Source organism: Aotus nancymaae, unplaced genomic scaffold, assembly GCF_030222135.1.
Source record: "Aotus nancymaae isolate 86718 unplaced genomic scaffold, 86718_ANA_hifiasm-v0.15.2.pri h1tg000017l, whole genome shotgun sequence".
Taxonomy (NCBI): Eukaryota; Metazoa; Chordata; class Mammalia; order Primates; family Aotidae; genus Aotus; species Aotus nancymaae.
Genome location: NW_026988429.1, coordinates 15269826 through 15291791, shown reverse-complemented (window position 1 = coordinate 15291791; position 21966 = coordinate 15269826). Strand labels below are relative to the sequence as shown.

Below are 21966 nucleotides of genomic sequence, written 5' to 3'. Positions count from 1 at the left end.
CTCATAGTACTTCAAAATATGGAGGTAAATATCAAAAACAATTAAAAGAATAAAAACTGGTTTTCTCTGAGCAGCAGGAAATGACTATTCTGTTTTGTAAGAAGACTTGCCTCCTTCACTGATTTTTAAAATTATGTGCAAGTACAACTTCAATGAATCTTTGAAAATTATGCTTCCATATTGGCTGGGCTGTCTTCCAGTGACAATATAACATTTCTCTAATTACATAAGATGCCACGAGCAGGAGTCCATGTACAAACTTGTTTCCTTACTACTCTGGAATCTTCCTCTATTATGTGGATTGGAAACTAAATGTAGTTTCCGAGCTATAAGAGGTGCAGTCACATGCCATTCACCACAGGGAGGCATGGGGGTTACAGAAAGACCAGCTTACCTCAGCATTATAGTGATGAACTAACTTCCACCCATAATGGTGTGAGCCAGCTTACAGAATGAGTCATCGCTGTTAGTCTAACCCTTCCTAGGAGGTGGTGAGGCCTGAGAAAACAGAATACATTTATGTGAAGCTTTTGTTTCTGGAGATGAAAATAGCAGAACCAAGATGACTGATGAAAAAGTTTGTTGTTGTATTGTATGGAAAACTCAGGCTGCGGTCATGGTCTTTGGGTGAACTATTTTCAAGTAAGTTGTCTACCCCTTGATATTTGAGTTTAATATATTTTCCTTTTGTTATTAATACTCTCTGTTTTAAGCAAATTGTGATTGTCAATTTTGTTAATGGTTTGGAAGCCATAAACTGGGAAAGCAACCCTCCTTTTCTGCACTGGAAGGATGCACCATCACTCTGCCTGTGGGACCTTACTCTGAGGTTGCCTTGGATTAGAATCCAAGTCTATGAAGAGGGACTATGTGTTTTAGTTCTTTGTGGGCCCATGTCTTTAAATTTTGATGTAGTATATTTACACTTAAAATGGTCATAAAGGATTTTATTTTATTTTTTCATTCTGTAATGTTTAGATAAAAGACTTTCTGGCTTTCTCATATGACTGACTTTATTTTTTCATCTTTGTTACTGATGTCTGATTTGTTTCTGTCTTTTAAATATTTATTATTTTGGTTTATTTTGTTTTGTTTAGATTTACATGTGACTTTTAAAAAAGATTCTATAAGAATTTAATTAAGTAATGAAATTATGTAAACAATAAATAACAATAAACCCAATAAATAAATATGGAGGTAAATATCAAAAACATTTAAAAGACAATAAACAAAAACACTTATTGTTGTATTATCCTGATTATTTCTAGGAAATCCAGGCAATTGCTTTAGGACCCATTTTCTTTCTATGGTCTAAAATAAATGCTGAGTAGGTAAGAAGGAATATTTGTAACAAATATATCCAAGGTCTGAATAAAAGGGACCTATATAAACTCATCACCCAGCTGAATAAACAGAACTAGAAGCTTTGGAAGAACTGTATGCCCATCCTCTATTTTATCCTCTTCTCTTCCTTCCCACATATGTAACTGTCATCCTAAATTTGATGGTAAATATTCTCTTAAATTTTGTTATAGTTTTATCATCTATGTATATGCCCCTAAAATAGATATTATTTAGTTTTGTATGCTTTAAACTTTATATAAATGAAATAATACTGTATGCATTCTTTTACATCTTGCTTATTTACATCCTTGGGATTCATTCATGGTGATATGTCATGTCAGTTTGAGTGCTTTGATGAGAAGATGTCAAGAGATTTAATGGGAGACATGCCTGAAGGACAAAAAAAAAAAAAAAAAAGAGGGATCAGGAGTAGGCAGGGACAGCATTTAGACTGTGAAACAAGACTGACACCAATAATAGAAAAGAGAGAAGGAAAGGCTGGGTGCAGTGGCTCATGCCTGTAATCCCAGCACTTTGGGAGGCCAAGGCAGATCACTTGAGATCAGGAGTTCGAGACCAGCCTGGCCAACATAGTGAAACCCCACTTCTACTAAAAATACAAAAATTAGCTGAGCATGGCAGTGTGCACCTGTAGTTCCACTTACTTGGGAGTCTGAGGAAGGAGAATCACTTGAACCTGGGAGGCAGAGCCTGTAGTGAGCTGAGATTATGCTACTGAACTCCAGCTTGGGCAACAGAGCAAGACTCCATTTGAAAAAAAAAATGAGAGAAGGAAAGAGGAGTGGTTAGAAAGAGCTTTAGACTGCAGGGCAGCTGTGAAGCTCTGAGAAAGTCTCAACTTGGCAGATGGGAAAGCCCTAGAGCAAAACTTGGCTGTAGAGGCATTCCACATCAGCAGGAAAGGCTGCCATCTTTGGCTGGGAGCAGTCCAAGAAGAGAGCGTCCTTGACAGGAGCACTACCAGGGATGCAAAATTGTTACAGCAGGAGGTTGTCTACCAACTGTTATTCTTGTAACAGTTTCTCTTAAAGGAAAGTCTGAGAGTCACACCTCCATGCTCACAATCCATTCTTATGCTTCACGGACCCCATCCTCTCTCTATGTTTGGGAGCAGATCCTCCATGCCTCCCATGGGTGTCTTCCTGAAGAGAAACTTAGCAGAGGAATGTTAGTGAATAGACTACAGCACCCATTTCTATAGTTGGGCCAACAATTTGTTTTCATCATCTCTTGCCTCCACTGTCTATTCTAAATTACCTTTACCCTAAGCTAATAGCTTGGCAGGTTTTAGTGGCTTTCCTGGGGGTGTGATCAAACCCCTCACTCTGACAGTCATATACTTCTTGAGCTGAGGTTGCTGCATGTCTATTCACAGTTCGTTGGGCAAGGGAATACCAAGAGGTGTCCAATGGACCACCTGGGTTCCACAAATACTACACACATATTCCTCCCTGTCTTTAGGTGTAAAAGCAGCTATATCTTCTCTTACATGTACTGCATCCTGATGGATAGCAGCCCATCCTTCCAGAGTATTATCACTTACATGGTGTTCCAGGTATACCTTCAGTAGTCCACTCAATGCTCCATCAGATTTGCTACTTTTGGGTTGACCAATGAGTCCAGGGAAGTAGTGGAGAAGTAATTGACTTTCAGGGGTCAATTACTACATTTTCAGGATTTTTTGAGCCAGTTGGCAGCTTGAAATTGCCCATTATAGGAGTATTTACATCAAGGAAATTGATAAATGCTACAAATCAGGGTTTTTGTTTTGTTATTTTTTTTTTCCTGGAGAACCAGTTATTAAAAATGTACTAGCATTCCATTAAATGAACTTAATGATCATGGACCTGTTTCAGCTCTTCCTTCATCTTAGGGTTAGTGTTTTGGTTAGATGCTATGTTGATTTGGAGTCCCTGGTTGGATGTTGTATCACATGGGATTCCATAGGTCCCTGGATAGTAGTTACAGCTGAGGCTGAATGTAAGAGAGCAAACCCACACCCAGGCTATGTATTTATCCCTGTGAGGACAAACTGCTTTCCTTCTAAGAGGGAAGGTGCCTGATACACTTAACCTGCCACCACAAATTTTTATCTCAGAACATTCTTGATTTGTCTTTAATCTGGAAAACTTAAGAAATTTTTCAGAGTATGAAATTCCATTGGAAGATTTTCCTTTCTGCATTTTGAAATATCATTCTACTGTCTTTTGACTTTCATTGTTGTAACTGAGAAGTCAGTTGTCAGTCTTTTGCATCCTTGAAGGTAATGAGTTTTTATTATCTGCTACTTTTGCCTTTGGTTTTATGAAATTTCATTCTGATTTGTTTAGAAGTGAATCTTTGAAAAACTTAGCTGGGCATGGTGGCTCATGCATGTAACCCCAGAACTTTGGGAGGCCAAGGCAGATGGATCACTTGAGGTTGGGAGTTCAAGACTCATGGAGAAACCCTGTCTCTACTAAAAATACAAAATTAGCTGGGCATCGTGGTGCATGCCTATAATCCCAGCTACCCAGGAGGCTGAGGCAGGAGAATCACTTGAGCCCAGGAGGTGAAGGTTGTGGTGAGCTGAGATTGTGACATTGAACTCCAACCTGGGCAACGAGAGCAAAACTCCATCTCAAAACAATAACAACAACAATGACAAAATTATGTTATTTGAGATTTATTGTGTTTTTTAAATCTGTTAATTGGTATCTTTATCAGTTTGAGAATATCCCCAGCCATTCTCTCTTCAAATAATTACTCTGTCTGACTTTTATTTTTCCTCTTAGGAATCCAATCAATATCTTAGACGTTCTCACTTTCATCTTCACATTTTTTCCACTTTTTTTGTATTTTCCTGCTTTCCTGTGCCTGTGCTGCAATCTGGATTTCTTCTCATTTGTCTTCAAATTTGCTAATTCTCTTTTCTGTGTGTGTGATGCCTACTGCTAAATACATCTATTGGCTTATTTAATTTAATTTACTTGTCATATGGTTATAGAGGTTCTGTTTGACTCCTTCAAACCTGTCACCTTCCATAGTTTTCTGTTCTAGAAAAATATTTTTATGTTTATCATTTGTTTCTTAAACATGATTAGGATGGTTGATTTGAGCTGTGTGTAAAAAAATTACAAAGTCTGAAGTTTGTGTAGGTATTTTTCTGCTGTCTTGTTTGTTTCCTTTGTTTCTTTTTTCATGTTGTTCTTGTTCTTGTGATCTTGTCTACTCATATGCCTGGTAATCTTCAACTATGTATGGCTTGTGCCTTTGAAAATGTATTTTGGTGATTCTTCTCCCCTCTAGAGAGACTTTCTTTTTGCTTTTTGTGAAATGAGTTTAGCCTACATTAAACTGAATAGAGTTTGAGTGTTTTTAGTTCAATGGAGCTATGAGTATTCAGGGTGAAAATCTTTGTGAGAGTCTGTACCTGGCCATAGACCTCCAGAAATGGTTTCTTTTCTTTTTCTTTCCTGCTTCTCCTTTGTTTAGTGGCAAGATAGCCATCTCCATGGTTATTAGAGATTGGAGAAAGGCAATCTAGATTTCATGAGCTTGTTACCCTCCCAGCCTCAGCCCTGTTCCCTGACTTTGTTCTTCTTGTACTGGTGTGACTACAGTACTGAGCATAAGGTACTGTACTGTAGTCTCACCAGCTATATTGTCAAGCTTTGCCCTAGTCACTGTAGTCACTACAGTACTATATCGTCAGAGAACATGTAGTGGTTTTAATGTTTTTTATTTTAGATCCTGATTCTGTAGGTCTGAAGTAGGGCCTGAGATTCTGCGTTTCTGAAAAGCTTCCAGATAATGTCAATGCATCATCCGTAAACTACATCTTGAGTATTAAGGATGTACACAAGAAGGACAATTTTATCTAATGATTTGGCAATATGTGAATAATAGCAGCTAAAATAAATGGTATACATTGTGCTATAAGATTTGGGAAAAATTTGTAGGGTAGAGGTGACTATATTGAACCTTGGACTGAGTAATGAAGGATAGATAGGGGATGGACAAAGGAATGAAATCCCAAGACAGGTCTAGTTCTGGATAGCTGAAGAGAGAGGGAAGGCTGCAACTCTAGGCTTTACTCCTATGGAGTTATTTTCTTGCAGAGTGAGAAGTTTCCTTCATCATATTTCTTTCAGAGTCCTTTCTCAGGAGCATTCACCATTTTGGCTAGAGAGGATATTACCTCCATGCTAGAGAGAAATAAGTACAGGTCTTGGACAATCTTGAGATGTCAACCACCACCTGCAGAAGTCTGGCCTGCAGACTCTGACTCAAGGAAGGCTGGATGAAGGCACTTCATACCAGTACAGTGATACAAGTGGGCTAGGGATGGCCCTTGGCTACTTTGAGAGGATAAAATGCAACCAGTCGACCGAAACTGCCTGTTTATCCACATATTTACTCATAACAGAAGTTCTAAGTCACCACACTTGTGGATAATTAACATGATTAAAAGAGTGGTTATACAAATAATAAAAGCTTTAGGATTCAGGCCCAGAGTAAACCCTATTAACAGGTAATTCCCCTTTGATCTCCCCCTGAGAGGACCACCTAGCACAAAGTTTACATGAGTAAACAGAGTGGAGACAAAGGGATGTGGGGTAAACAGACTTAAACTGGGAAGGCCTTTGATCGTCCCTGTCTTCTCGCTAACTTAACGGACTGGCCAGCCACCTTCAGCTTGCCCCAATAAAACCTTTCAGCATTCCAAAAGGTTTGAGACTATAATCTATAACTTTCCCTAATATGCTCCTTAATGTTTTGCCAGCCACCCCGAGTGAATAATAACACAATCTGGTATCACCACAGCCCTCACCACTTCCATTGATGGCACTGTGGTCTAAGTATCCAGACCATATAGAGCTCCATATTATCTATGACATGAAATAAGAATTTTAAAGGACCTACATCTTAGCTGTTGTCACAGATGAGTTTACATTAGTATGTGTGGCATCCAAACCAATATGTTTTGGCTGTTTGCATCTTCATGTCTATGGAAAGTCCTTGGGCCTCTTGCCTCACGGTATTTATGTGGTCCAGTTATATGTAGAGAGAGTGGGGCTGATGTCATAGGCTCTGAACTTTCTTCTTTGAGTATAGAAATCATCTTATGGAAATGGAGACCTAAGGAAGCTCCTCTATATAAACTCAACTTGATTCCAAATTCTAATTTGGACTCAGTGATACCTGCTACACATTTAAGTTTTGACTATTCATGATTTCACACTCCTCAGGGGATGACTGTGGGGCTACCTGGGACAAGATTTCAACGACCTTTTATTTATCATACCATGCAGTAAGAATATCTGGGAAGGAGATAGGGTGTAAACAGGAGGTAATTCTCCTGTTGGCCGGGTAGGCCATTGATGAAGTGGCACAAAAGTCATGATCTGAGATGATCTATTGGTAGTCACAGCAAAAATGCTGACTGAGCTAAACCAGTCAATCTGGGGCCTGGTGACAGACATAGGGGACTCATTAGGTCAGTTGCTCCAGGAAGTTGTCACTTATAGGGAGCTTTGATGCTCTTCTTTAACCTACATAACAGCCCAGCAAGGTGCAATGCATTTCATATGAGTCATCTGAGGATCAGGGATGTGACAGAATTTCTCCAAGGACACAATTCCAAAAGTTGCAAAACCTAATTTTGAATGCACATCTTTTGAATACAAGTATCTTGCTTTTGAATACTGAACGTTATGTTAGTTTGGGTTCTCCCCAAGGCAGACCCTGGATGCAGGGACCTCATTTAGGAGATGATTCCAGGAAATCCAATAGAGAAAATGCTAGTGATCTTGTTACTACTATGGGGCAATTCTGAGAAACCTTAGATTTATCCTGTCAGAGGATGGGGAGGCTGAACAGTTTCTAGCAGTTTCTTTCCTCACTTCCTGAAGTTGTCCCTGAGATGGAAGCCCTAGAGGTGTGAAGCTGACAGGTGCTACTATTTCCCACAGCAGTTGTGAACTCGGGTTGTTGAAGGTATGGAGCAGAGCATCAACAGTATTACCTCAGCTTCCTTTTGTTGAAGACCTAATGTCAGGTATTGCAAGTTCAGAGCACTGGGGCATCTGGCAGCCAAGCTTCCTTCCCCTCTGTATTAGTTAGGATTCGTCAGAATCAGTAGGATGTGTATCTATGTGTACTCTCTCTCCCACTCTCTCTCTCTCCTCTCTCTCTCAGCACTTTGTATCTGCAGGTTCAACCAACCAGCATTGAGGGATGCTGAACCTGTGGATAATGAAGGCTGACTTTTTCTATAAGTGGGTTCTGCAGAGTCAACTGACAAACTTGTATATCTGAAAATTTTGGTTTTGGGGGTGTCCTAGAATCAATTCCCTGAGGGATGACTGTGTATATAGATAAACAGATATACAAGGAAACTTTTAGAAGTTTGTGGAAATGGAATTAATAGATAAAAATAAAAGAAATAAACTTTATTTCTCAACATAAGCTCCATAAAGTTTAACACATTTTCGTAAACAATGATACTAGTCATTTAATCAATCCCTAAAGAATTGAGAGTCCAGGAATTTAACATGTCAATGTCTTTTTTTACATTATTAACTAAAGGAAAATGGGTGTTCTTTAAATATTTTTTAATATTAAGAAACAAAAGAAGTCAGAAGAAGCCAAATCAGGACTGCAAGGTGGATGCCTAATGATTTCCCATTGAAACTGCCACAGAATTGCCCTTTTTTTTTTTTTTTTTTTTTTGAGACGGAGTTCCGCTCTTGTTACCCAGGCTGGAGTGCAATGGCGCGATCTCGGCTCACCGCAACCTCCGCCTCCTGGGTTCAGGCAATTCTCCTGCCTCAGCCTCCTTGAATTGCCCTTTTTAAATGAGAGAAATGGGCAGGAGCATTGCTGTGGTGAAGAACTGTCTGGCAAAGCTTTCCCAGGAGGTTTTCTGTTAAAGCTCTAGCTAACCTTCTCAAAACACTCTCATAATTAGCAGATATCATCAATCTTTGGTCTTGCAGGGAGACAACAGTAAAAATGCCTTGAGCATCTAAAAAAACTGTTGCCATGACCTTTCTCTTGACCACTCCACTTTTTCTTTGTCTGGACCACATCTGCCTTTTGGTAGCCATTACTTTGATTGTGCTTTGTCTTCAGGATAATACCAGTAAAGCCATGTTTCATCTCCTGTCACAATTCTCCAGATCTTGATTCCACTTGTTAAGATTTTTTTTTAAAAGCTCTGCTCTTGCCTGCAGCTGAACTGGGCACTATGGTTTTGGTACCCATTGAGTGAAAGTTTGCTCAACTTCAATTTTTTTTTTTTTTGAGATGGAGTCTTGCTCTGTAACCCAGACTGGAGTGCAGTGGCAAGATCTCGGCTCACTGCAACCTCTACCTCCTGGATTCAAGTGATTCTCCTACCCAGCCTCCAGAGTACCTGAGATTAAAAGCTCCTGGCACCACGCCTGGCTAAGTTTTGTATTTTTAGTAGAGACAGGTTTCACCTTATTGAACAGGATGGTCTTGAACTCCTAACCTCAGGTGATCCACCTGCCTCAGCCTCCCAAGTTTCTGGGATTACAGGCATGAGCCGCCACACCTCAACTTTAATTTTTAGTCATAATTGTGTGGGCTGAACCAATTGAGATGTCTATGATCTTAGCTATTGCTTCTGCTGTTAATCTCAGTCCTCTCCCAACAGGGTATAAAAAGATTTATTTTTTTCTTGCAAAGTGATGTGGATGGTCTGCTGCTTCAGGCGCTATCTTCAATATTGTCTCATTTCTTCTTAAAATGAGTTATCCATTGTAAACTGCTGATTTCTTTGGGGCATTGTCCCCACAAACTTTTCATAAGCCATCAAAGATTTCATCTTCCACCCAAATTTCACCATAAATTTGATGTTTGTTCTTGCTTCAATGTTAGAAGAATTCATGTTGCTCTGATAGGGACTCTTTTCAAACTGATGTCTCATCTTCCTTAGTGTCTCAACCTAGCTTCTGTTCAAACATCTTATAACAAGGTAGTACAAGTTTATTTTGGTGCAAAATGATTCAAAATCAATGCATAATTTTTTCATAATATACATTTTCCATGAAAATTTTGATGATCTCTTGTATGAAAGGGGATTTATTAGGGGAATAAGCTCATGCAATTTTGGAGGCTGGTAAATCCCATGACAGCTGGAGACCCTGGGATGCAGGTAACATGCTCAGTTCAAATCCTAAAGCCTCAGAACTAGGAAGCCAATGGCATAATTCTCAGTTTGGGATAGGAGCCTAAGAACCTGGGAGATGCTGATATTTTTGGAGTCCAAAGTCTGGAGTTATAATGTATGTCCAAGAGCAGGAGAGAAGAATGTCCCAGCTCTAGGAGAGACACAAAATCACCTTTTCTTTGTCTTTTTCATGCCCTCCAGGCCCCTGGTCGACTGGATGGATCCCACTTATGTTGAGGGCAGATGTTTCCCACTAGTACACTGAATTACACACCAATCTTCTCTGGAAACACCCTCATAGGCACATCTCAAACTAATACATTACCAGTTCTTTAAGTATTCCTTAAACCAGTCAAGTTGACACTTAAAATTAACCATCACCCTACTTATACTATAGATAGTGATCTAGAGTCCATCGAAGTGGCTATGGTGCTCAGGAGCTGGCTTTGCTATGGTAAGACTCCCTTGGTGGAGAAGCAGCATGAACAGTGGCTCTGAAAAGCTGGAGGAGGGTCACTGGGATCAGTGCGTTTCTGGCCTGAAATTGACCAAGGATATAGTGTCTGTGGACCAGGAGTGGTTAGAAGCTACAGAGGTCTTAAGAGACCCATCCCTCCTCAGTCTACCTTGCACCTACTGGGGGCTCTCACTCTTAGGAATAATTCCATTGTTTTATTTTGTGGCATTGGAGCTGAGTCATTGGCCCTGAAGAAATCCCATAATGGTTCTCAACTCAGTATCTGTGACTATATTTCCTGCTCTTAAAAGCTTAGCACGCCCTCATTTTTCTGGGTGCTTGGATAAGTCTTAACCATGCTATTTACATAAGGAGTCACTAAATCCTCTGGCACCAGGAACTAGAAAATATACTGAGTGTTGGGCAGTTCCATCCCCAATGAGGCATAACTTCCTTCCTGGCCCATGTGGATAAAAGGCCTGGGCCCTTCTACAGCCTGTCAGAACACCTGAGTGCAGTAGAAGCATAGATCATAATGGTAGGGATACAGGGTCCTTTGTAACAGGTTATCAGTGTGGCCTATGCTGGAATGTCTGGTGACTTCTGATTTTTTTCTTGCTTCCAGATCTTTGGTCTTAGCACTCTCTGTCATATTTGGGTTCCTGGGTCTAGGCCTGAGCAGAATTCATAGGTGCAGCTGCTTCTGCTGGAGGTAGACTGCATCCAAGAAAGTAAGGGAGCTGAGTGAGTTCTGGGAGTATAGATTCTGACTGGGGGTCACTGCTGGGCTGGCCATCAGTCCTTCTTCTGACCCAGGGTTAAACTGTGGCTTGGGACTGACTTAGGTCCTCTCTTGGGGTCGGTCTGCACATAAAAGCACTCCTATCCTTGGCAGTTCTGAAACACCACCACCACAATGGAAAAAGGTAAAGATCCTCATGGAAGGGCAAAAAATTGACAAGGGGACAATATTCTGTGCTCTCATTCTTACTAATTTACATTTTGACTTTCTCAACAGTGTTAAAAAGTGTCAGACCTCAGCCGAGGAGCATTCAGGATATCAGTCATCGGGTGTGGATTCTTCAGGATCAGACCCTCATAGCAGTCCCAAGGAAGCACCATATGTCTCCAGGTGAGTAGCCAGGGTCTGTTAAAGGCAGCCCCTTTGACCAGTGCAGTTGTGTGTTTGGTGCTCAGCCTTTATTCCACAGTGGGCTTATTAACTGGGCATATCTAGAGAGAGGAGCATCTCATGGACAATAATGAATAGAGGGTGAGCATAAGGTTGTTCTGGGCCTATGGTCATGAAGTCAGAGAAGAGAGAGAAGGCTTAAGGGAGACTGAAGGGTCAGCCTGTGAAAAACAGTGGAAGACAAATTCTGAGAAACTTCAAGGAGTAAGACTAGAACAAAAGAGTGTAATCTGTGGGAGGACCAGTTTTTGAATCCATGAAAGACTGACTTTTCTAATGGAAAGTGTTCCCCAAAGATAGGATGGGTGTTTGGATTAGGTGGTGAGTGGCAGGGTGACCACTCTATGAGTGCACTGTGAGTGTCAGTTAGCAGATTCCAGCCCCTGTTGCCCTTAAAACTCTGACTCAGAGATATCACCCTCGAAATGGCACCTGAATACCACTTTTCGTATCGTGTTCCCAGTCACTATTGCCTTAATTTCATGCCAACATGTGGAAACCCTTGAGAAAGATAGAGGGAACCCTGTCTACCTGGGACTGAATGAGCTCAAGCTCTGCCTGATGTGTGCTAAGGTCGGAGAGCAGCCTGCACTGCAGCTGAAGGTGAGTGTGTAAGACAGGTCCTGCCGGTGCTTGACTAGGAAAGGAGCTCATTTATTTGATAGAAACTCAGATTTTAGGATCTTTTAAAAGACAATATACTTATTATGCTATGCATATTTATTTTTGGTTTCTTTGGGGTTGAATGTGTTATGAAAGAATAAGAAAAAGTTTCAGGAATGTTTTCAAACAAACCTACTAAAATGACTTATTTTAATTTACAAAAATATTAATAATTTGGCAAGGATGATGTCTAACTTCAATAGAACACACACACACACACACACACACACACACACACACACACATACATGGTAAAATCAGCAAGGACAGTTTAGCAGTTAATTATCTCAAAGTAGATGAACTTATTAAAACATCTTTTGGGCAAAAAATACACTGCAATTTAAAATGAACAAACATAATTCTCTGTAACAAACACTTTAATAATTACAATTTTCCATTATTAAAGAAAAGATAATTAAAGCAGGCCTCTGTGTACTGCAGGAATGCTCTTGATCATTTTCAGTAAACAAGCATAGGCAGCCACTCAATTTGATGACAGGATATAAAACAGTGGCTTTCAACCAGGGGTGATTTTGCTCCATGGACATTTGCCAATGTCTGGAGATGTTTTGGTTGTGACAACCTGGGATGGGGGTGTGTTACTTGCATTTAGTGGGTAGATGACCGGGATGCTGCTAAACATCCTCTATTGTACAGGACAGATCCTGACAACAAAGAACTATTTTGCCCAAAATGTCAATAGTACTGAGGGTGCAGAAACCTGACAGAAAGTAACTATGTTCTAATTTGGAATTCACAGTAACTGTTACGTAAATATTCTTTAAATTTCTCTGTTTCTGAACAACAAATAATGGCTCAATCAATGCTTTGTTAGAAAAGTATTTAAGTTGTGTGATTTTTTTTTTTTACTGTACTTTAGGTTCTGGGGTACATGTGCAGATCATGCAGGATTGTTGCATAGGTACATATATGGCAAGGTGGTTTGCTGCCTTCATCCCCCCATCACCTATATCTGGCATTTCTCCCCGTGTTTTCTCTCCCAAACCTCCCACCCTCCGCTGTCCCTCCCCTAGCCCCCCAATCCTGTAATATGAAACAGAGGTCTCCAAGCTGCTTCAATGAATAGGGAATGCTATCTTGGACATGGCATATCAGTGTGTAGAGAATGTGAAACATTCAAACAGTTATGTTTCTTGCTGGTGTCTCCTTTGCACCCTTCAGGAACAGGATATAATGGATTTGTATGATGAACCCAAGCCTGTGAAGCCGTTTCTCTTCTACCACAGTCAGAGTGGCAGAAGCTCCACCTTTGAGTCTGTGGCTTTCCCTGGCTGGTTCATCGCTGTCAGCTCTGAAGGAGGCTGTCCTGTCATCCTTACCCAAGAACTGGGGAAAGCCGACACCACTGACTTTGGGTTAACTATGCTGTCTTAAGGTTAGTTTGTGTTTGGAAGTTGGTCTCCATGCAGAGAAATCTTAGTATAATCTTAGCCTGAAACGGGCAGGGAGGATCTGTTATTGCACTTTCCACATAAGAGTATCCTGCTGCCTCCCAGTATATTCATGCAGTGACCTAAGGGCTGGACTGGGCTACATGCCCTCTCCCTGGGTCTGTGTGGAAAGTATTCCAGGGAAATTGAGGGCGTTGCCATGAGCATGTGGCTGAACTATGGCATCATTACAAGAATAATAAAGAAAGCTCTACTTAGCATACTTGGTAATAATACTCCAAGTAAAAATGAGAGGGTGACTCTTGAATTTTAAGTCCAGGTCTCTGGATTTTCAGATACATTCCCCTGTGATAGTATCAAGACCTTTGGATTCTGACAAGGAGAAGCAGATATGGATGTTCCATCAGAAAGAGGAGTCCCAAAAAGAAGGCTGCACAGCTCCTGGGCTTCGCTCATGTCTCAGTGAAGTGATAAATGCTGGTGCTGGTTTGGGTGAAGAACTGCTGTTGTTTATGAAGCTTTCACCTAAAGTGTTATCACTGGATCTCAGAAAGCATTAAACTTGTGAAATAAAAATTTTGTCATCTCAGTCACTCTTTTATGAATTAAATGGCTTTAATGGAATATCGTGGTAATAGTATTGATTCCTTACACTTCTAAGGAGTTTTATAGTTTGTAAAGCAGGCTCACATAAAGTCTCCCATTTCTAAGAGGAACCAGGAAGATTGTTGGGGAGGGTGGTATCTTCCTAACCTTGGGTTTCTCAAGGCCTCACTAATGGAGTGCATGGGACAAATAGTGCTTCACTAGTAGAAATTTCACTCCATATTTCAGTGCACAGTGCAGCTTCACAGCTAGCCGAAAAACTCTCCCTGCCCCTTCTGGCAAGGATTTCTGAGAGTCTCCTGTGAGTTTTTCCTGTGAACTCACACACCATAAACTGTCATGTCTCCCACTCATCTAGAGAATATTGTTTTTAATCCTCTCTTATTTTGAAGTAAGTTTTCTTCTTACAGAATATTAGTTGAAACTTTATTTCTTGCCATATTATGATTTCCAAAATGGTTAGTCTGTGTAGTTCTGTTGTAATGTTTACTTCCCATTATATTTTTACTTGTCCCTAAGCTTTGGAGGAAGATGTGGAAATATTGTTTACCTGAGCACATTGATGACTTCCAGGGCCTTGCAGGCATTACCCCAACCTCCTCATCCCATCCTGGTGCTTTCTTCCATTCAGCATTTGAGTCACCGCATTGCTGTCAGAGATTTCATTTTTTCCTGGTGACAGCCTAGTGCACCCCACGTTTTTCATTTCTCATGGTTCCTACAAAAGAGTAGAACTGTTTCTCCTCTGTCTTTTCCTGTGTCTTTAATTTCTCTAGACCTGTGGGATGACCAGGACACTTAGGAGAGTGAAAAGGGACTATTAATAATTACACTGGGTTAACGGACCTAAACTGGGAGAAACGGACCAGCTCTTAGACCAACTGGGGTATCTGATTTCCTAAACTCAGGGCTGGGGAGGAATCTGGCCGTCTTTGACATTGCCTGGATGTTTTCTGGAAGAATTAATTCAACCTCTTTAGAAATTTGTGCCTTTTTGTTTTTATTCTCTTCCTTCCTTCCTTTCTTCCTTACTTCCTTCCTCCCTTCCTTCGTTTCTCTCTCTTTCTCTTTCTCTCTTTCTCCTTCCTTCCTCCCTCCCTCTCTTTCTTCTTTCTTTCTTTCTTTCTTTCTCTCTCTCTTCCTTCCTTTCTTCCTTCCTTCCTTCCTTCCTCTCTCTCTCTTTCTTTCTTTCTTTTTCTTTTCTTTCTTTCTCAGAGTTTCACTCTTGTTGCCCAGGCTGCAGTGCAATGGCATGATCTCGGCTCACTGCAACTCCCAGGTTCAAGCAATTCTCCTGACTCAGCCTCCCAAGTAGCTGGGATTACAGGCCTGTGCCACCAAGCCCAGCTAATTTTGTATTTTTAGTAGAGACAGGGTTTCACTATGTTGGCCAGGTTGGTCTCAAACTCCTGACCTCAAGTGATCCGCCTGCCTCAGCTGCCCAAAGTGCTGGGATTACAGGCGTGAGCCACTGTGCTTGGCCTATTTTCTTATTAATGAATAAAACATTGCATTTTTTCTTAGTGTCCCTTGGATACATCCTATAATTATTTGTATTATGGCTTAATATGAGATATACCTGTTTAATAAATTTTAAATGTACAATATTGTTAATACAGTATACTATATGCATACTCTTGTACAGTAGATCTCTAGAACTTATTTCTCTTGCTTAAATGAAGATTATATGCATTGAAGAGCATCCCTTCATTCCTCCTTCCCCCATTCCTTGGAAACCACTGTTCTACTCTTTGTTTCTATGAATTTGACTATTTCAGATATCTTCTCTGTACGTGGAATCATGCAGTATTTGTCCTTTTGTGACTGGCTCATTTCACTTAGCATGATATCCTTCAGTTTCTCCCATATTGTCCCAAATGATTGTATTTTCTTCTTTTTAAAGGCAGAATAGCACTTTTGACTCTCTGAGCAGCACCATGGCGGTTGGCAAGAACAAGTGCCTTACGAAAGGCAGCAAAAAGGGAGCCAAGAAGAAAGTGGTTGATCCATTTTCTAAGAAAGATTGATATGATGTGAAAGCACCTGCTATGTTCAATATAAGAAATATTGGAAAGACGCTAGTCACCAGGACTTGCTGATTTGCAGAATGATGAAGTTGCATTTAGGAAATTCAAGCTGATTGCTGAAGATGTTCACGGCAAAAACTGCCTGACTAACTTCCATGGCATGGATCTTACCTGTGACAAAATGTGTTCCATGGTCAAAAAATGTCAGACAATGATTGAAGCTCATGTTGATGTCAAGACTACCGATGGTTACTTGCTTTGTCTGTTCTGTGTTGGTTTTACTAAAAAACGCAACAACCAGATACGGAAGACCTCTTATGCTCAGCACCAACAGGCCCGCCAAATCCGGAAGAAGATGGAAATCATGACCCAAGAGGTGCAGACAAATGACTTGAAAGAAGTGGTCAATAAATTGATTCCAGACAGCGCTGGAAAAGACATAGAAAAGGCTTGCCAATCTATTTATCCTCTCCATGATGTCTTCGTTAGAAAAGTAAAAATGCTGAAGAAGCCCAAATTTGAATTGGGAAAACTCATGGAGCTTCATGGTGAAGGCAGTAGTTCTGAAAAAGCCACTGGGGACCAGAAAGGTGCTAAAGTTGAACGAGCTGATGGATTTGAACCACCAGTCCAAGAATCTGTTTAAAGTTCAGACTTATAATAGTGGCAAATAAAAAGTCTTATTTGTGAAAAAAAAAGGCAGAATAATATTCCATTGTGTGCATATGCCACAATTTCTTTGTCCATTTTTCCATAAATGGGCATTTAGGTTGTTTTTATAACCTGGCTATTGTACATAATGCTGCAATAAACATGAGCGTGCAGAATAAATTAAAGATTTTAACGTAAGGCCAGAAACTGCCCAAACTCCTAGAAGAACACATAGGGGGAAAGTTTCATAATATTAATCTAGGCAAAATTTCTTAGATATGACACCAAAATCACAAGGAACAAAAGCAAAAGTAGACAAGTGAGACTATCAAACTGAGGAGCTTATGCACAACCAAAGAAAAAATCAACAGAGTGAAAAGGCAACCTATGAAATGAGAGAAAATATTTGCAAACCATGTATCCGATAAGAAGTTAGTATTCAAAATATGTAAGAAAGCCACACAACTCAGTGGGAAACAAACAAACAAGCATCTGATTAAAAGTGGGCAAAGGACTTGAATGGACATTTTTCCAGACATACAAATGGCTAACGGGTGTATGAAAAGATGTTTAGCATTTACTAATCATGAGGGAAACGCAAATTGAAAGCACAGTGAGATATTACCTGACACCTGTTAGAATGGCTATTACCAGAAAAACCAAGGTGTTGGCGAGGATGTGGAGAAATTGGAACTCTTGTATGCTTTGGGTAGAAATTTGAAATAGTGTAGCCACTATAAAACAGTTTGAAGGTTCCTCAAAAAATTTAAAGTGGAGCTACCATATGACCCACAAATCTCACTTGTCATTATACATCCCAAAGAATTAAAATCAGGATCTCAAAGAGATATCAGGACACATCCTACAATGTTGATACAGTGTTTTCATTGTTTTTATTTCAACTTCTATCTGTTTTGGTTATTATTTTCCTTTAAAATATGAATTGTATATATTATTTTTAAATTCTCAAGTGATTGGATTATTTAGGGGCTCTTTTAGAATAGTCTATGTTTATTATTGCCTATGGTTAGATGGAATGGCCTGTATGATATCAACTTTGAGCATTTTTGATATTTCCTTTGTGACTTTGTGCATTAAAAATAAATTTTCCATGCAAACTTAAGAAAAATTAACACTGATTTTCAGGTATAAATTTTTATATATATATATATATAATTTTATTAATATATATAAAATTTTATTTATATATAATATATAATATGAATAGGTAATATTACATAGAATTATATATATATTATATATTTTAATATGTTAACATTAATAGGTACATACCACATAACATATATGTATTTATATATTTAGAAATTGAATTTTGTTAACTATTTACTCTTTGTACTTTTAATTCTTATATTTTGTTTGCTTGATCTATCAATTGCTCATAGGAAGTATTAAATTATCTTACTGTGACTGTATTTTTAATCAGATTATGTTATTATTTTATACCATTTGCTTAGACTACTTTAATTCTAAGTTTTTTTGGTACCTAATGGTTCATATATGCCATATCTTCTTGTTGCTTCATATCGTTTATCCCAGTGAAATATTCATCTTTGAACCATAACCGATGTTTTGCTTAACTTTTTTGTTGGCTGTGCATACCATTAATTCATTACTTGAAGAATACTTTTTTTTTTTTTTTTTTGCATTTTAACATCTCTGAAACCTAGATGCAATGAATAGCATCTTACAGTATTGTCAGCCAAGTGGCGGTCATGACATAGTGGTCATTGCCTATGCATGTGCAAATATGGTTGGTTTTCTGATGCTGTTATTGGACAAAAGTTCCCCATCTGATGTTTCATTCAGTAAATCATCAGGAAAAACCATTCATTGAAGGAATATGATCCTGATTGTTGGTGATAAACCTTCTAATAGCACATCCGGTAAATCAAAAAAAGTAACAGCATCAAAAATTGCTGAATGGAGGTCAGCAGCTTGGAATGATGTCTGGAGACAAGGGTAGATAACTTGTTAAGAAATGTATCACCAGTTCTCTTGTTGGCACAGGAGAGTTTTACTGGAAACAAACATTAGTGGTTCTGAGTCAGAAGTGATCAAGCAGAAGCACACTCGAAATGTAAGAAGTTTTAGGGCTGGGTGCAGTGGCTCATGCCTGTAACCCCAGCACTTTGGGAGGCTGAGGAGAGTGGATCACTTGAGGTTAGAAGGCCAGAAGGTTGAAACCAGCCTGGCCAACATGGTGAAATCCTGCCTCTACTAAAACTACAAAAATTAGCTGAGCATGCCTGTAATCCCATCTACTCAGGAGGCTGAGGCAGAATAGCTTGAACCCGGGAGGTGGAGGTTGCAGTGAACCGAGATCACACCACTGCACTCCAGCCTGTGTAACAGAGTAAGACTTCATCTCCAAAAAAAAAAAAAAAAAGGAAGAAATTTTATGAATACCTTAATAGACTAATCTCATTTATATTTACCTTTTTATAAATGAAAAAGAATACTAGATTATACACATATGTCCTTAAAACAGCTCCATTTATGTATGTGATTCTAAGAAAGTATTGTATTGTAACTGGGCAATTTTTTTTCTTTTTGGGTAGTACGTAAAATAATTGTACATCTTACAATCTGTGGCATTTTAGAGTCAATGTAACGTGATATTGTCAACTGCTTTTTTTGTGTTAACATTTGCTTAACATATATCTTCATCAATCCCTACATTTTCAGTCTTTTTGAATTATTTTCCTTTACACACTTATCTCTTATCAATAGCATATTACTAGATGTGTGTGTGTGTGTGTGTGTGTGTGTGTGTGTTGGTTTAATAAGTCATCTGATAGTCTTTGTATTTGTATTGAATTTGGCCCATTCACCTTTATTTTGATGATTGGTATGCAGAATTAAATATGACACCTTTTCTGTATTTTTTGGTTGGTCCTATTTTATTTATTTTGCTTTTCTTTTCATTTTCTTCTGATAGTTGAAACTGATATACTTTGGAGTATTGTTGTAATCTATACATAAACATATCCACTGGTAAGTTCTTGCTTGTTAAGTAATTAGTGTTTTAATACAGAAATTATGTTATATTACATGTCATGTCATTATAGTACAGGAGTGTTTTGGTGATATATGGGGTATTAATTTCAATTTTAGGTGAACTCATTATTTTTTCCATTTGATATAGTAAAACATATGCCTCAGTATCTGAAAATTTGCTATCCAACATGGTTTCAGGATCAGATTAACCACTTGAGTTTCTGCTTTGTGAATTGCTTGTTCATTGCATTTGCCCATTTTATTTTCTTGATGGTATAATATCTTTTCTGTTTCTTGTTTGTTTGTAGAAATTTATCATATATTTTCAGTCTTAATTCACTATTTGTTTTAGTAGTAGCAACTATCTTATTTTAACTTGCCATCTGCTAACTTTTTCCTGTGGTGTCTTCAATAAAGAGAGAAATTCTCATTGTTTGCTGTCATCAAATCTATCTTTCTTTAAACCTATGGTTTGAGCAATTGGATCTTTGTAGTCATTTTAAAAACAACATTAAACTTTACTAAATTATTAATATGTCTTCAACCTTACCTACTGAATCTTTTGAATAATCATCCTGTATTTAGTCCTCTGCATTTGGAGTGCTTCCTTCAACAGATCTTTCAGAAGTGGGCTTTGTGGGACAGAGCTTCTGAGCCTAGGAGGCTCCCTGAGAGCAGCTTTTTTGTTCTTCTGTATGCTGATAATTACCAGAAAGGTGACTTTTAGGGGCCTGGTAGGCTAAAGAGGGAACAAGATCATCAAGAATTGAGGTAGCCTATAATAAAATTGCAGTTTGGAAAGGAAAAAAATGTTAGGGAAAAGCCAGAGAGATTTAGGTCACAGAAGGTGACACTCAGTGTCCAAGAGAAGCAGCAAGAGAGCACAGAGATACAAATGTATTTCAAGACAGAAGTAGGGTGACACTAATGTAGCTAGTCTATGTGATTTTATTCTGTTGAGTGAATAATGTGCTGAGTGTATTATCCTTCATAACCACAATATCCACCCTGAAAATTGTTTCTACTTGATAGAAGAGAAATCTGGGACTCAGAGCTGTGAAGAGACTTGACTGAATCCATATAGCTAGAAGGGGGCAGCTCCAAAGTTTGGACTCACAGGTGCTGAATATAAACCTTATACATTGTAGGCAATAGTAATCACAAGTATCTTCCATTGAAACCCCCTTAATTTCCAGGCATGGGGAATTGGGAAAAGAGCACTGGGAAATGCTGGGAACCAATGCTTCAGGCTTCAAAAAGATGCTTCTCTCTTCTGGACTTCTAAGTGAGAGATTTTGAGTTTATCTTTAGGGACCAGGAAATTATATTACACGACACGTCATTATAGTGCAAGATTGTTTTGGTGACATACAGGGTACTAATTTGGATTTAGGTGAACTCCTTATTTTTTCCATTTGATATAGTAAAACATATGCCTCAGTATCTGAAAATTGGCCTTCCCTGGACTCTGAGGTACAGAGGCTTGTTAGGTAGAGCCAACTTTGTTCAGCTCTAGGAGGTATGCTCTTGACCCCAGGGAGTGCCCGTGTTCAGCTGGAGCAGCATCCGGGAACCTGATTTGGGAGAGTCCCTCAAAATGTTGATGTCATTCCATTTCTTTATTTTTACTGTCCGGGGATTTCCCTCACCTTCTTTCCTTGAGTAACTCTAAGCAGTCTGGCCTGTGCTGCCATTGATATTTCCCCATCCAAAACCTCACCAGGAAGCAACTTTCTAGAGAGAGAAGTTCACATGCTCCTTTGCCTAAAGGAGCACAGGTGGTATTAGAGAAACCACATGTCCACTGGAATATGGAGACCCCGACCCACACTTGTGTCTGGACTCCTTGGCCTGGTTCATGCTGGAAACTGCTGGCCTCTGCTTCCAAGCTCATTGCTGGCCCTTTGGCCTGGCCCTGGCCATCGATGACGGTCTTTGCTTGAGCTGGAATCAAAGGAACAGCTGCTTCTTATTGGGCAGTGAGTTGGTGGGATCGTGCTCTGTGCTCCCAACTGGAGACACTGCATTTAGAAAGTAAAAACATGAGGCTGGAATAACAAGGCATAGATAAAGCCTACTGTGGGAATTCAGGAGCAATGTTGTCTGATCTTCCCATTTTTCATGAAAACCTTGACTACAGTTTTTTAAAAAACAGTCTAAGGACTGAACAAAACCCATCTACAGGCTATATAGTCCAAATCTACTCCTAAAACGACCCCAACCTTCTCTAGCTTTACAGGTATGATTTACCAACTCTTTAAAAATAGATAGTGTCCTTGATTTACAAACTCTCCAGAACCCGAGAAATAAGAAAAAGTTCTGTAACTTATTCCATTTGTAGCATTTCCTTGATACCAAACCCACTCAAAGATTGTAGAGATGGGAATCTTCCTCCT

General features: G+C 39.3%; 1 protein-coding gene and 1 pseudogene across 2 annotated transcripts; both read left to right on the top strand.

Moving 5' to 3' along the window:
- Window positions 1-528: 528 nt before the first annotated feature.
- IL36A (interleukin 36 alpha) lies at window positions 529-15860 on the top strand. 2 transcript variants are annotated; one of them, XM_012438951.2, is made up of 5 exons: window positions 529-642; window positions 11020-11133; window positions 11657-11796; window positions 13039-13252; window positions 13604-13691. In XM_012438951.2, exons 1-4 carry the CDS (start codon window positions 570-572, stop codon window positions 13249-13251), a joined length of 540 nt encoding a protein of 179 aa, XP_012294374.2. In that variant the 5' UTR covers window positions 529-569; the 3' UTR covers window position 13252; window positions 13604-13691. The 2 variants fall into 2 exon arrangements, with proteins under 2 accessions (XP_012294374.2, XP_064233875.1); XM_064377805.1 differs by lacking the exons at window positions 529-642; window positions 13604-13691 and adding exons at window positions 10503-10927; window positions 15778-15860.
- Window positions 15812-16631, top strand: LOC105707884 (small ribosomal subunit protein eS1-like; annotated as a pseudogene).
- Window positions 16632-21966: the final 5335 nt, after the last annotated feature.